Consider the following 12,908-nt stretch of genomic DNA (forward strand, 5'->3'; position numbering starts at 1 on the left):
TTCGTTTATATAATATAATTATATTTGTTTAATATTTTTAACTCTGATTAGCACTTTTGTATTTTTGTTACTCATTTCTACAGATCAGGTTACCTCTCTCTACATATACATACATACAGATTTTTATACAGATATCATATTTTTAAAATATTTGCTTACTTTGCTTTAATGCTTGCTTTTTATTTTTATTTTAATTTTATTATTATTAAGTTTTGCTTTCATTAAGTTTTCAATTGCCTTGCTTTGACTCCGTTGTGTTATATTTATATATATATAACTGTTAAATACATACATAAGTATAAGCTAACATTATGTTCATATATCTGCAGCAACAACAATTCAGTGTCCACTATTACATGCATTATATACTACATATCCATTACTGTACACACATTACTATATTATTGATAAATATTACATACATACAGGTATGGTAGTATATAAGTATTAGTATATGTTTGTATGTTGTTGTAAAATATGATTTCAGTACACATACAAGGGAAAATGCTTCTAAAATTATATATATTCACACGTAATTGAATGTAATTGGCAATAGATTTTGATTATTTGACATTTCAGTTTGTATGTGTGTGTGTGTATGTGTGTATGCTCCCCAACTTAAGATTCAGCTTAGTGTTTTGCTAACATTTAGTAATAATACAAATGAAAACAGTTTGATCATTTGCAACAAAACGGCACATTTGAAAGCCAAACGGCGTGGAAACTCTGCCCTGCACCCAACCAATCTGGCTTCCAAATCAGCCAATCGTTCATTGCTGACTAGTAGTAAATGCTAATAGTAATATATAAATATATATATGTATGTGTATATTTTGTTTTCAGTTGACTTTTCGCAATTTTTTTTTCGTGGGTCGCCACCAAAAGTCAAATGATGCCCGCATTTTAATTCAACTCTCAGTTCGTACGCTTTCACTCGTCGACCAAAGACGAACAGTTCTGATGTATGTTTGCGTTAGTGTTTTTCATGATTGCTGTTGTTTTTGTTTCGGAGGTGTCTGCTTGTGCGTACGGCATTTAACGCCGTCCCAGTCCGAAACCGTATCGGTGTGGTGGTGGCTCTTGCAGGGAGCGTTTGCCCAAACCAAAGCTGTAGGGTCGGTTGCGTTTCTCGTCTGCAATGCGAAATTAAAGCAATGAATATTTTATGATATTTTCATAGTATCGCTATAAAATCTCTTTGTCTCTGCACACTCACCAAAAAATGCCATTTCGTTAGCGTTGCCATTCAACAAGTCATCGATGTACTGATCTTCATCATATTCACCACGCTTGCCCAAGCCAAATGAGTAGGGCCTGGCGCGTTTGCCCAGTCCGAAATTGTAGACCGGCAGGCGTTTCATCCCGTTTCCGCCATTGGTGTATGTGTAGGCGCGACGTCCCAAGCCGAATGCGTAACGTTCCATGCGTTTGTCATAGTTCGCGGCATCGCCCAAATCATTGTCTCGCATATCGTCATTGTCAATGTCGGTGAGTAGTGTATTTGGTTGCTGTTGTTGTTGTGCCAAAACTATGCCCGTCGATTTTGCGTCAGCGTAGGCGATGAGCGCTAAAAAAGCGGCTGAGGTGGCGAGCAATAATGTCGGCGCATACAGAGTGCGTTGGATGGTGTGCTGGTGGGTGGACATCTTGCAAGCACTGATATGAATGGCTATGTGAGTGTGTTTGTGTGTGTGCTTGCGTAGGTAGGTGACCGTTGTTTGTGGTGGCTATTTAAGCTGAAATATGGAGGGAGATAGAGAGAGGATTAAAATAAAAATCAGTCAAATCGCGTACGACATGTCGTATGAGTAACATTACTCATTTGAGCCAAACCGCGTATGACATGTCGTATGAGTAATATTGCTCATTTGAATTTGCAATCAAATTTATATTTTATTTGTACGTTCGAAGTCCTCGATTTTCCTTTAACACTTTTGCAAATTTAGCAGATATTTTTTTGTTTCCGAGTCAATAAAAATTCTTCAAATTCACTTAACAGCGCCATGTATTGGCTTCTAACCTTTTAATTGGAAACGAACATTTCCAAATTTTCAGCTTATGTATTTGGAGTTAAGCTTAAAAAATATAATTATGTTAAAAAAATGTATGACGTTTGCAAAAATAAATTATGATTTAATTAGAATGGCGTGTAAAACTATATGTGTATGTATAGGCTGCGATATTTTCATTTCGACAGGAACTGCACACAAAACCAAAACTGTGACATCTCACAAGATTTAATACAATTTCTTATAACCAATCTCGCAGATTAACACCAACGAAAACAGTAATACTAAGTTTTTGTACCGTGAGATGTTTAAAAGGATATAGTATAAGAATATAGACGCGGCTGAGGGAAATTGGTCAATAATAATATCTATGAAATACTTTTGGTTAAAAATTGTCGATTATTCCGGCTCTGCGCAGCCGAAGTAACCATTTGTAAGTGCTTTACTAAATTCGGTACATGGCAATGAGTTGATGTACCCTCTAGACGCCCAAAAGATACTTTTATAGTTGCAACGCCAAAAAAAAAAATAATTCAAAAAACAAGAAAATACGTTAACTTCGGCTACACCGAAGCTAATATACCCTTCACAGGTGCATTTCTTTTAGTAACTATGTGTTCAGTTTATATGGAAGCTATATGCTATAGTAATCCGATCTGAACAATTTTTTCGGATAATATATAAATATCGTATTTGAACCACCATTCACGCGAAGCATTCCGTACGATACATTGAAAGAATATTTAAATCAAGATGATCCACCGTTTAATGATCCAAAAATTCCATCACACATACAAGGAACGGAACGACATGTTTAATTGCTAGTAGCTAGCGTTTCCAAACGGGCCGTGCGAAATTGCCCAGACTTGAAAGTAAAAAAGACTTCAAACAAAAATTTTTTTTTTAATTTCTTTTCTATTACTCACTTAAATTAATTTCTTTCATTTACATATGTTCTGACTAAATAAATTTCTTAAGAGAAAAAATAGATATTATTATAAATAAATAAATAAAAATAAAGAAAAAACATAGCAATTTAGCTGATTTTTTCATGTAAATCACCAAAAATGGTGATTTTTTTAAATGATTGTATGGGGAACCCCCCAGGGGAGTTCCAGGGGGTGTGCCACTGGCATGGGTGGATCGGTCGTCCAAAGTTAGTGGGGGTCGGTCATACATTTGGACTCGATTGGAGTCAAAGTGGGATTTTTCAAAATTTGCCCCTACCCAAAGGTTCGACCCAAATTGGGGGACATCAAAATTCGTTTTAGAGGTATGGTTCCTTCGGCAAAGTTTCTTATTTTGATCCCTAGAATATGATTTTCATAGAGCAATGGGCAATTTTTGAATCGACCCGCCCTACTGTTCGGGGTATAATAAAGTTTCAGTTTTCAATTTGTATTCCCAAAATTCTGTTTTTAATCCAAAAATCGGGAATATATTTTATTTTTAATTTTTATTTACTTTTTATTTTTCTTATTTCTTATACCAACTTCGGAATAAAAAAATTGAAATTTTAATTTTAATACAAATTTTTTTAAATTCCGGTTGTTAATTTGTGAAATTGTCTTTCAACGTTTCTTGGTCTCACCTCATATGGTATCCTTTTCTTTTTTTATATTACACTGTGGAACATTTTTGAGATTATTGTCTGGGGGGTGAGAAATTCCAAGTCAGGGTGATGGTACTAGGTCAGTATAGTAAAACCCTCAAAGGGTTTGGCGTTCGTATGTGTCCGTTTTTTTTATGACCTTTTAAATTTTTTCCTTATCTTGATGTTTTTTCGCTTAGTTGTAACATTTTGACAAAAACGTAGTTTTTTTTTATGTTAAACCCCCCAGATTAGCTGTTGTACTGTGTTATATATCCGGCTGCTTATAAACATTTCGAAATGAGCTCTAAAAAATTCTGCGAGCTCTGCTTATGTTTGGCAGCAATTTTCAGCGAGTAATGCTTCTAGTTCCTCATTTTCAAATATTTTTGATCGCTCAGGACGTTCTTCGTTTCTCTTTTTCAATATCATATTCAATAATCATATTAATGTAATGAAGAAGAACTTTACTGAAAAAAATCTTTTTCAGGCATAATGCTCAACATATTTGAGTGAAAAAATTATAGCTGTTTATGCTTCACTAATATATGCTACAAAAGACGCCCAAGGACAATAGCTTTCCAACGCATCTTTGGAATATTGGAACAATGGAATAATAATCAAATTACGCTGTCTCTGGACAAACCATAAAGTTATGAAACCAATATTTTGGATGATCGTAAATTTAAGTTTAATAAGACAAAAGTAATCAACGGTGGTGGTTTCTACGCCAGTAAAGAAGTAGAATTAACTAAAAATTAAACAAAATACCTAGCCAAAAGATAGGAATAATATGCGTCGGTCCTCGTTGGAAACTGCGCTGAATAACTTTTGCCTAAAAAATATGTGTTTTATTTCGAAATGGTATAAACTTTTCAAGCTGTTTGGCACTTTCTTAGAATGGCATTGCAAATTTCTACAAATTGCTTAAACCTTTAATTTTTGCTATCAATATCTCTGAATAATTCAAATAATTTTTCAAAGTACTTCAGTTTTTTAGTGGCTTCAACTTTCACCCCTCCGCATAAAATGCAAAATCGAATTGTCAAATGTAAGTTAAATAAATTTTCAAAGAATTATAAGATAAACATTCCTCAGTGCTCCCGCTTCTGATTGGCTCACTATGTGTGGGGGAGCAAGCCGTACGCACACACATATCATCTATGTACTAAACAAATGTGGTGATGTTGCAGCAGAAATCAATCAAAATGGAATTTTTACTTAAACTCACATGACTAAGAGCAAATTCAATTTGTGTTCTTGCTCTAGACGACTCTTCAGTGCTGAGTACTGAGTGCTGACTGCTGATTGACTACTGTCTTATTAACTGGCACTAACTGGCAGTTCACTTCATTGTCACCATTTGCGTGCACATTGCTGCCAACGTTGATTGTCAGCGCGTCAACGGCGAAACGAGCGCTGCAAACGCTGCGAAACGCTAGTAATGCGCCACGCAGTGTGCTTAGTATGCATGTTAATGCCTGCAACATTTAGTCGAGTTAACTCGCTACTCAAAGTGGGTAAATATTTTCAAAGAATTAACGCTTTTGCCATTCGCACACGTGGTATGGATGACAGTGCTTTAAAATGGCGAAATATTGTCGTGATAAAGGCTACATAAGTATTACATCACAGCGTTGGCGGTGACTTTTGAGTAGTAAGGCGAAAGACATCTGCTTTTGTTTGCGGTTGTGAGTTGAAGTCAAGGCGAATACGCTAAATGGCTATCACGGTCACAGCGCGCTCATGTTAAGTAGATAATATCTGAATGTAGTAAGCGCATAAACTATCCTGTGCTAAGGATATTGGATTTTGTTAAGTGGTTAATAAGCTTACACACTTTCTGATATATTTATACTTATAAATTGGCATATAAGTGGATGCTTGAATTAATTTCAGGTTTTCAAAGCTGCTAATAGTGAGAATGGTGTAAAATTTAAATTCAGTTATTCATTTTTTAACTTTTCAATAAGAATTTCTAGGTTAAGTTCGGTTTCAGTAGCATAACCGTTGTTTCCGAAGTTAGCGATGGTATCAATCATTTCAAGTATAACAACCACTAATAATTTTCTATACTGCGATTCATGTTTATTGTCTTCAATCGACTCAAAATTGGCCATACCGAAAAAGGTAAATATCTTTGTGGTTTTAACGGCGCGAATATTCTGATTGTTTATTGTCGATCAGGACACCCAGAAGGAATCGTCGGAGACATTATAAAGTATATATATAAATGATCGAAGCACCCATTTCCGTACATAATTGACGTTTTGATCGTCAGTTGATGTTGATATCCATTCCGATCTTGGTTATGCTCAACGCGTTCTCGACGCTCTTTGAATATTTTATACCAATCAAAAACTCTTGTTCGCGACACCGAAGGCCTTTTCCAACATTCGCTTCGTTTCGGTACCAGAAATTTGATTCCGCACAAAAAATTTAATGGAACTTCTTTGTTGAATAATTTCATTCATCGTAAAAATATTTTATGTACTTCATAAAGACTAGCGTATATTAAAGTCATAAAGACTAGCGTATATTTAACATATTATATATTAGTATATATATAACATACATATAAACTTAAAAAAAAATTACGCGACAAATGGATTTTCGACGAAATTTAAATTAAAAATTCTTACTATTTTTGCCCCAATGAATATAATACAATTTTAAATTCTTATCAAAATTGTTTTTTAAAACTACGCGAATGTTAATTTACGATTTTTTCAACCGTAGCCTACCGCAGGTACCATTTTTTCTACATAGAAGTTTTTTTTAGGTTTCATCAACGGAGCAGGCCGCTCGCTGCAACAGTAGAGGAACATTTTTAGTGCCATTGAAGATTGCGTTTAACTCGAAAAATATTTAATTTTTTGCTTGAAAAAAAATACTGTGTATTTTTTAAATAAATATGAATAACTTTATCTATATCTTTATACACGTATAATGTATAAAAAGTACGTGTCACGTTGTTTGTCCACGATGGACTCCCAAACCACCGAACCGATTTTAGTAAAACTTAGCACACTGTGTTCAGTTCAAACCAACTTAGAAGATAGGATAGTAAAAAATTCATATATAAAGAATATAGTGAAAGCTCTATTAAATGGACGTCCTATTAAGCGGACATCTAAATTAACCATACACATTGTTGATGTTTATTCAGTACAATCTATTCAGCGGACAACTCTATTAACTGGACAGAAACGTTGGCAACCTGACATTGAGAAAACAGCCTTAAATTCGTTATTTTTTCCAATGAAATTTATTTGAATTAAACCTCAGGTACAATCCCTTGGATTCTTATACCGACAAACGTTTTCGCCTTAATTCGTAAATAAATTTTCCACTGTATTGAAAAATTTATTATACTTGTATATTATAATTTTAAATCAATTAAAAACTAGTTTTGCTTATAATTCCAAAAATCGCACTAAATGTGCCCCCTAATAAGATCGATAGAGTTTACTGAAATAGTATATATAGTATACCTTGCATTCTGTTTTCTACCCCATTTTAGCTTTGCATATAATTATTTGGATAAGACTAAAAAATTAATCTTTGGCTTCCAGACTTTTAAATAACAAACACTTTCAACGGCTGGAAGCTATTCTGGACAAATATAACGGCGGTCTAACTTATGACACAAAAATTACATGGAAAGGATCCTTATAAATATTTTTAAAGAGCTTAAGTCAGTCTACAGTTTTCGAAAAATCAACTATTTTGGCCTAAAGTGCAGTGCTAAAATAACAAATTCCCTTTTCTAACCCCTTGTAGTGTCGTTCGAAGCAGTCAACTTCAGTGAAGATGATGGTACTAGGAGGCTTCCGAACGTTTCCGGTTTAAATTTTGTTTCAGATAGCATAAGTTCCTAGCGTGATTGTCGCCCGTAAAGGCCAACTTAAAAGATGTGAGTCCCAAATTTTGTTCGAAAGTCGGCTTTTTTTGAAAGTCATGTTATTAACAAGGAATGAGCGTTAAGTGCGGGTTTAACCGAATATTTCATACTCTTGCAACTTGCAATAATCAAAGCCGTGGAAATACCTTAAGGTACATAAGGTTTTTTGGTATTATGGCCGATTCACACATTGGCCGATATATGCGTCATAGGGTTATCCAGAAGTTCGAAAATCTTTATATTAGGTATATGGGGGCTAAGGGAAGTATTGTTAAACGATTCAAACCATTTTTGATACTGAGAAATACTATTATCAGGAAAGCTTTCTGTCTGAATTTCAATTATATGTATATCTAACAAATTGACCGACATTTTTGGTCCAGAGTCAAATATTGGTACTGGGGTCCATATATTCGATACATGGAGGCTTGAACAGTTTTGGTTCGATTTGAACAAATTTTAGTCGTAAGATAACATACTTCAAAGGCACCGTTTGTGGGAAGTTCTATTTCGTTACATTAATTGCTTCTTGATTTATTAACACCAACAACTTTTCCTCTCTCCCAGGCTAAGTTGCCAAATTAGGTAGTTTCTGCGATCTCGTCACCGATTAAACTCTGACAAGAGTCTAAGGTATTGCAATTAAGGTTAAAATGATTCACACAAATATTTTTCAATTGGAAAAATTATTCATTGTCCATTTCACATCTTTTTTTAATTTTGAACTTTATTTTTAAAAATAATTTTTTTTTGACATTTTCTGGTCTATGGAGATGAAAATTTAAATCTTCTAGTTTCATTACAAAAACCTGCCTATGACCCGCTTATGAGCGTGTAGAATGAGTATACAAAATTTCAAAACTTTTCGTTAAGCAGTTTAAGAGGGATGATCGGACGACAGCACAGATTTACATTTATTTACATATTTATGTATATGGTGCATATATAAAAGAAGAATAAACTAAAAGAAGTTTGTGCTTATATAAATATTGCATATCTCAGATTTGATTTTCATTTCCTAAAGAATGCATAAAACAATATTGCGCCACTTGAACAACGTTGACACGTCGCCAACAACAGCACTCATCACACCTGGCCAACTACATATACACAACTACACACAAGCGCGCATTTAACTCTCCGAATGTTTATACTTGTGACTTTCACGCAAAATATGTTGCATACCTCTAGGCGTTCGCTGCATACTTTGCGCGCTTTTTATGTGTCCATGCAGTTGTTGTTTGTGTTGTTTTGGCTGATACGTAAAAAAATGTTGAAAGGTGTAAAGACAAGAAAAATTGCAACAAAGCGCAAGAGAAAATAACAAAAAAAAAAACGAAAAATAAATAAATAATGAAAGCGACTGCCAGACACGACGAAATATCTTCAAGGAGAGCGGAAGTTATTATTCGCTTTGGCATAAACGAAAATGTGAATGCAAATTTTCTTAGGTGTATGCGTCTGCATGACGCAATGAGCGCCGTGTTTTATGGGCAAATAATGATGCAAGGGTGGACCGAGGCGACTGGCATTGGCAGCTGAGCATAAGAAACTACAAAGTCAGTAAGGGTAAAAATGAAAACACTATTAGTTGACATAAGATGCGAAAAACAAATTAATTTGCCACATGAGTGAATGCGAAAGGTGCAACGGCGGCAGTTGCGTGGGGTGAAAAGTCGTGTCTCAAAGTCATTAAAGGTCAATTGGCAGGTTTGATAGTGCGACACTTACAAAGGTGTCTGAAAAATAGATAAAAACAGCTAAAAATGTTTTTTATGTTTGTTTTGCCTCCTCCTTCAATGTTTCATACTTAGAAGTGACTACAGTTATCTTCTTTAATCCAGTTGCCTTGAAATTTGTTTGCGTATTGAAATTTTACAAGTTCAGTTTACAGCCTTCACGTTTTCATTTCTGGTGGCGGTTTAGTGTGAATCACAGCGCGCCACTTTATTAATTTCTTGACCCATAATCCTTTGCATGCTGCCAAATAAATTTGTTGTGCGCCAAATTTACATTGCGCGTGTCCTTCGACTATTTCGACTATATAAGCACACTCCACTCAAATCTGCTGTGTAAAGTTTATTTTTATGTGTTTTTTAAGTGAGTGCGAAGCATTATGAGCAGCAGATTTTAACTGGCAATAATATTTATGTACAAAACGAGCGCCAAAATGCTATTCATAACGTTAGATGACCACAAAAATTTCTTGTAAATTTTCACAAAATTAAGAAAATGTTATTTTTAAGCGTTATTTTGGCGTTATAGATTAAAGAGTATAAGAGAAATAATCAAAAAATATGAAAAAAAATTGTAATTTTACTTGTTCTGAATTCTATGGCTTTCGACTGAAAGTGTACATAACTTCCTACATAAAGAGTTTAGCTCTGTAACAACTTCAAACACGAATATAGTAAAATATTAAGGGATCCGGCCACCCTTTGCTGTGGCATACATTTTATGCTATCATTCAAATAATAAACTATTCAAAACAGTGAAAATTTTTTTTGCGAATAAAGGCGAAAACGTTTTTGTCGGTATAAGAATCCAAGGGATTGTACCTGAGGTTGAATTCAAATAAATTTCATTGGAAAAAATAACGAATTTAAGGCTGTTTTCTCAATGTCTGGTTACCAACGTTTCTGTCCAGTTAATAGAGTTGTCCGCTTAATAGATTGTACTGAATAAACATCAACAATGTGTATGGTTAATATAGATGTCCGCTTAATAGGACGTCCATTTAATAGAGCTTTCACTATATTCTTTATATATGAATTTTTTACTATCCTATCTTCTAAGTTGGTTTGAACTGAACACAGTGTGCTAAATTTTACTAAAATCGGTTCAGTAGTTTGGGAGTCCATCGCGGACAAACAACGTGACACGTACTTTTTATATATATAGTAAAGATTTATATACATTATAAAGATTAATACGCCAGACAATATACTTATGTATGAATAAACAGATTAAAATGTTGACTGGTTTTTTTTTCAAACTTTCTTGACTGGATTTAAGGCCGCAAGTAATCCAATATGCGAAAAAGGAGAACTTGCGGTCGAAGTCGCAGAAAAAATGGCAAAATTTTTAAGCGGTTACAAGGGTTTCACGACTTCAAAAACAAAATAAAGAAGCTATTTGTATTAATTAAACAACCACTAATAATTTTCTATACTGCGATTCATGTTTATTGTCTTCAATCGACTCAAAATTGGCCATATTGAAAAAGGTAAATACGGTGGTTGCGGCGCGATTTTGATTGAAAATTTGTAAAAACCAAGAGCTGTCAGTCCATAATTTGGTATCTTGATAACATCTCTAGAATATTGTTCTAAATTCTCAAGTCTATCCGAGTATAAGTTTTGAAGATAGTTGCGTGAAACTGTGTTTTCAAAGTCGGTTGTCAAGATTTCTAACAAACTATTCAACCTATCTTAATGAAATATAATTTAAATTTTTAATTACTTACAACAATACGTATAAATAAAAATAAAAGTCGAGAAATTTTTACCAAAATTTTCATTTTTTTTTTGGAAAACGTCTGACAAAAGTACTATATTTACTTATTTTGTTTTTTATTTGTCGAATACTGAGTTTATGATCTTAATTAAAACATATATTTACTTTTTATGAGGCAGTAAGGAAATCTGTTGTACACGCGGAGGCATCTTTTTCACGAGGGGCTGCTCGAAATTTCAATATACTATACTACTACTACTAAATTTTTTCCTTGGAAAATTTCACATCTTTGCACAATATCTACAAGTATGTTGGGAATAATAAAAAGATTGAGCAAATACTAAATTCTTTTATTATTTTATTATTAAAATGAGGCAGTTTCTTGCTCGAAGAAAACTATATAATCACATGGCAGCCTAAAAGAGGCGATTTTAATTAATGTAATAAAATTGTGCTGTCAATTGTATATAAGTTTTAAGGGTATATATACATATTTATACATATTTTCAGAATACACATTACATTTTTTAAGAAAAAAATTAAATATTTTTCTAGTTACACGCTATGCTCAACGGCGCTAAAAAAGGCTCTCTACTGTTGTAGCGATTCTGGCCTTCTCCATGAATAAAACCTAAAAAATCTCAGTAGAAGATATTGTTCGCACGATGACCTACGGTCGAAAAAATAAAAAACAACGATTAAACGAAGGCGTTTTAAAAAAAAAGTACAGTTTTACCCACAATTTAGGTAGTTTGTGGTCTACCAAATTCGATTTTTGATCAGAACATGCAGAAAAAAATTGATAGCGATCGGTCTCCGAGTTCATGCAAGAAAATACGAAAAAATGTGAATGCAAATACAAAAAAAAAATCGAAAAATGCTGTAAAAATACGCGTTTGAGGATATAATACTTATGGAGCTGATCGAACTTGGCGGCTACATTTTAGAAGGCTGTAACTCAAAACTGTTTGAGATATCGATTTAAAATTTTAGTGGGTTATTTTTAAAGTTATCGACCATTGAAATATGCACAAAATCGATTTTTAAAAATTTCACACTAGGTGTGTCTCTTAAGTCGACTGCAGTTATTTTTTTTACTATGATTTTACATGATAAAATATATCGGAAGAAAATGAATCCAATGAGCACAGTGTACTTGTATTTTATAGTGGTTACTTGGGTCTTAACATTCCTTTGGAACTAGTTTAGAAGTTCGAATTTTATCCGAATTAATTAATGCCAGCAACAATTCAGAATACTCAGCAGCCAAATAAATATTGGCGGTTTTTGGTATCGGGGCAGTTTTATTAACCGCTTTTTCGAAAACTAATGATGATTTGTATGCAAAATACATCCTTTAAAATGTGTTGGCCTGCAGTATGTTCCATTATTCACACTGTTGTGTATATTATATTCATTCTATTTCAGTTGTAAAGAATCGAAAATACCAGAATTATTGGCAGACAGCAGAACGTGTTTATTTATGAAAGCAAGCAAGTTGCCTATGACACAAATTATGATTGAAATTCGCTTTAATAGCAACAAGGAATATGCATTGACATCTGTAGTCTTGCTCTTGCATAATTTTTCTTATTTATGCGCACTTTGCCACGCGACATTTTCGGTTGTATCTCTGTTGTTGGACATTTTTGTGTCAACAAAGGATTATGTAGCCAAAAATAATTGATTGACTTGTCTGATAAAAGCCATGAACACGCTGCTCTTTGCTCTTTGCTGTTTGCTGAAGTCTTAATGTTTTGAGCTCTGCTCAGTACCATGATTGATGCACAACGTAGGTTTCAACAAAAACAGTGGTGCAATGTTTTTCGGTGTTTTATTTTTAGTAAGAAGATATAAATTAATTAAGATATAAATAGAAATATAAATAATAAATATAAATTTTGTTAATAGATGTCGTTGCAGTCGAATAACTCCACTGCTACCAATC

The 12,908-nt window shown here is 33.7% G+C and overlaps 1 protein-coding gene across 1 annotated transcript in view; it reads right to left on the bottom strand.

The window, feature by feature from the left end:
- LOC126751609 (allatostatin-A) overlaps positions 1 to 12,908 on the bottom strand; it is a 32,605-nt gene continuing 19,697 nt past the window's right edge. Inside the window, exons 2-3 of the mRNA XM_050462013.1 lie at positions 1,217 to 1,736; positions 1 to 1,133 (exon numbers count right to left, since the gene is read on the bottom strand). Of these exons, the coding sequence (XP_050317970.1) occupies positions 1,036 to 1,133; positions 1,217 to 1,646 (528 nt within the window). The 5' untranslated portion in view covers positions 1,647 to 1,736 and the 3' untranslated portion in view covers positions 1 to 1,035. The remainder of the gene's footprint in view (positions 1,134 to 1,216; positions 1,737 to 12,908) is intronic.

This window comes from Bactrocera neohumeralis, chromosome 2, assembly GCF_024586455.1.
Source record: "Bactrocera neohumeralis isolate Rockhampton chromosome 2, APGP_CSIRO_Bneo_wtdbg2-racon-allhic-juicebox.fasta_v2, whole genome shotgun sequence".
Lineage (NCBI taxonomy): Eukaryota > Metazoa > Arthropoda > Insecta > Diptera > Tephritidae > Bactrocera > Bactrocera neohumeralis.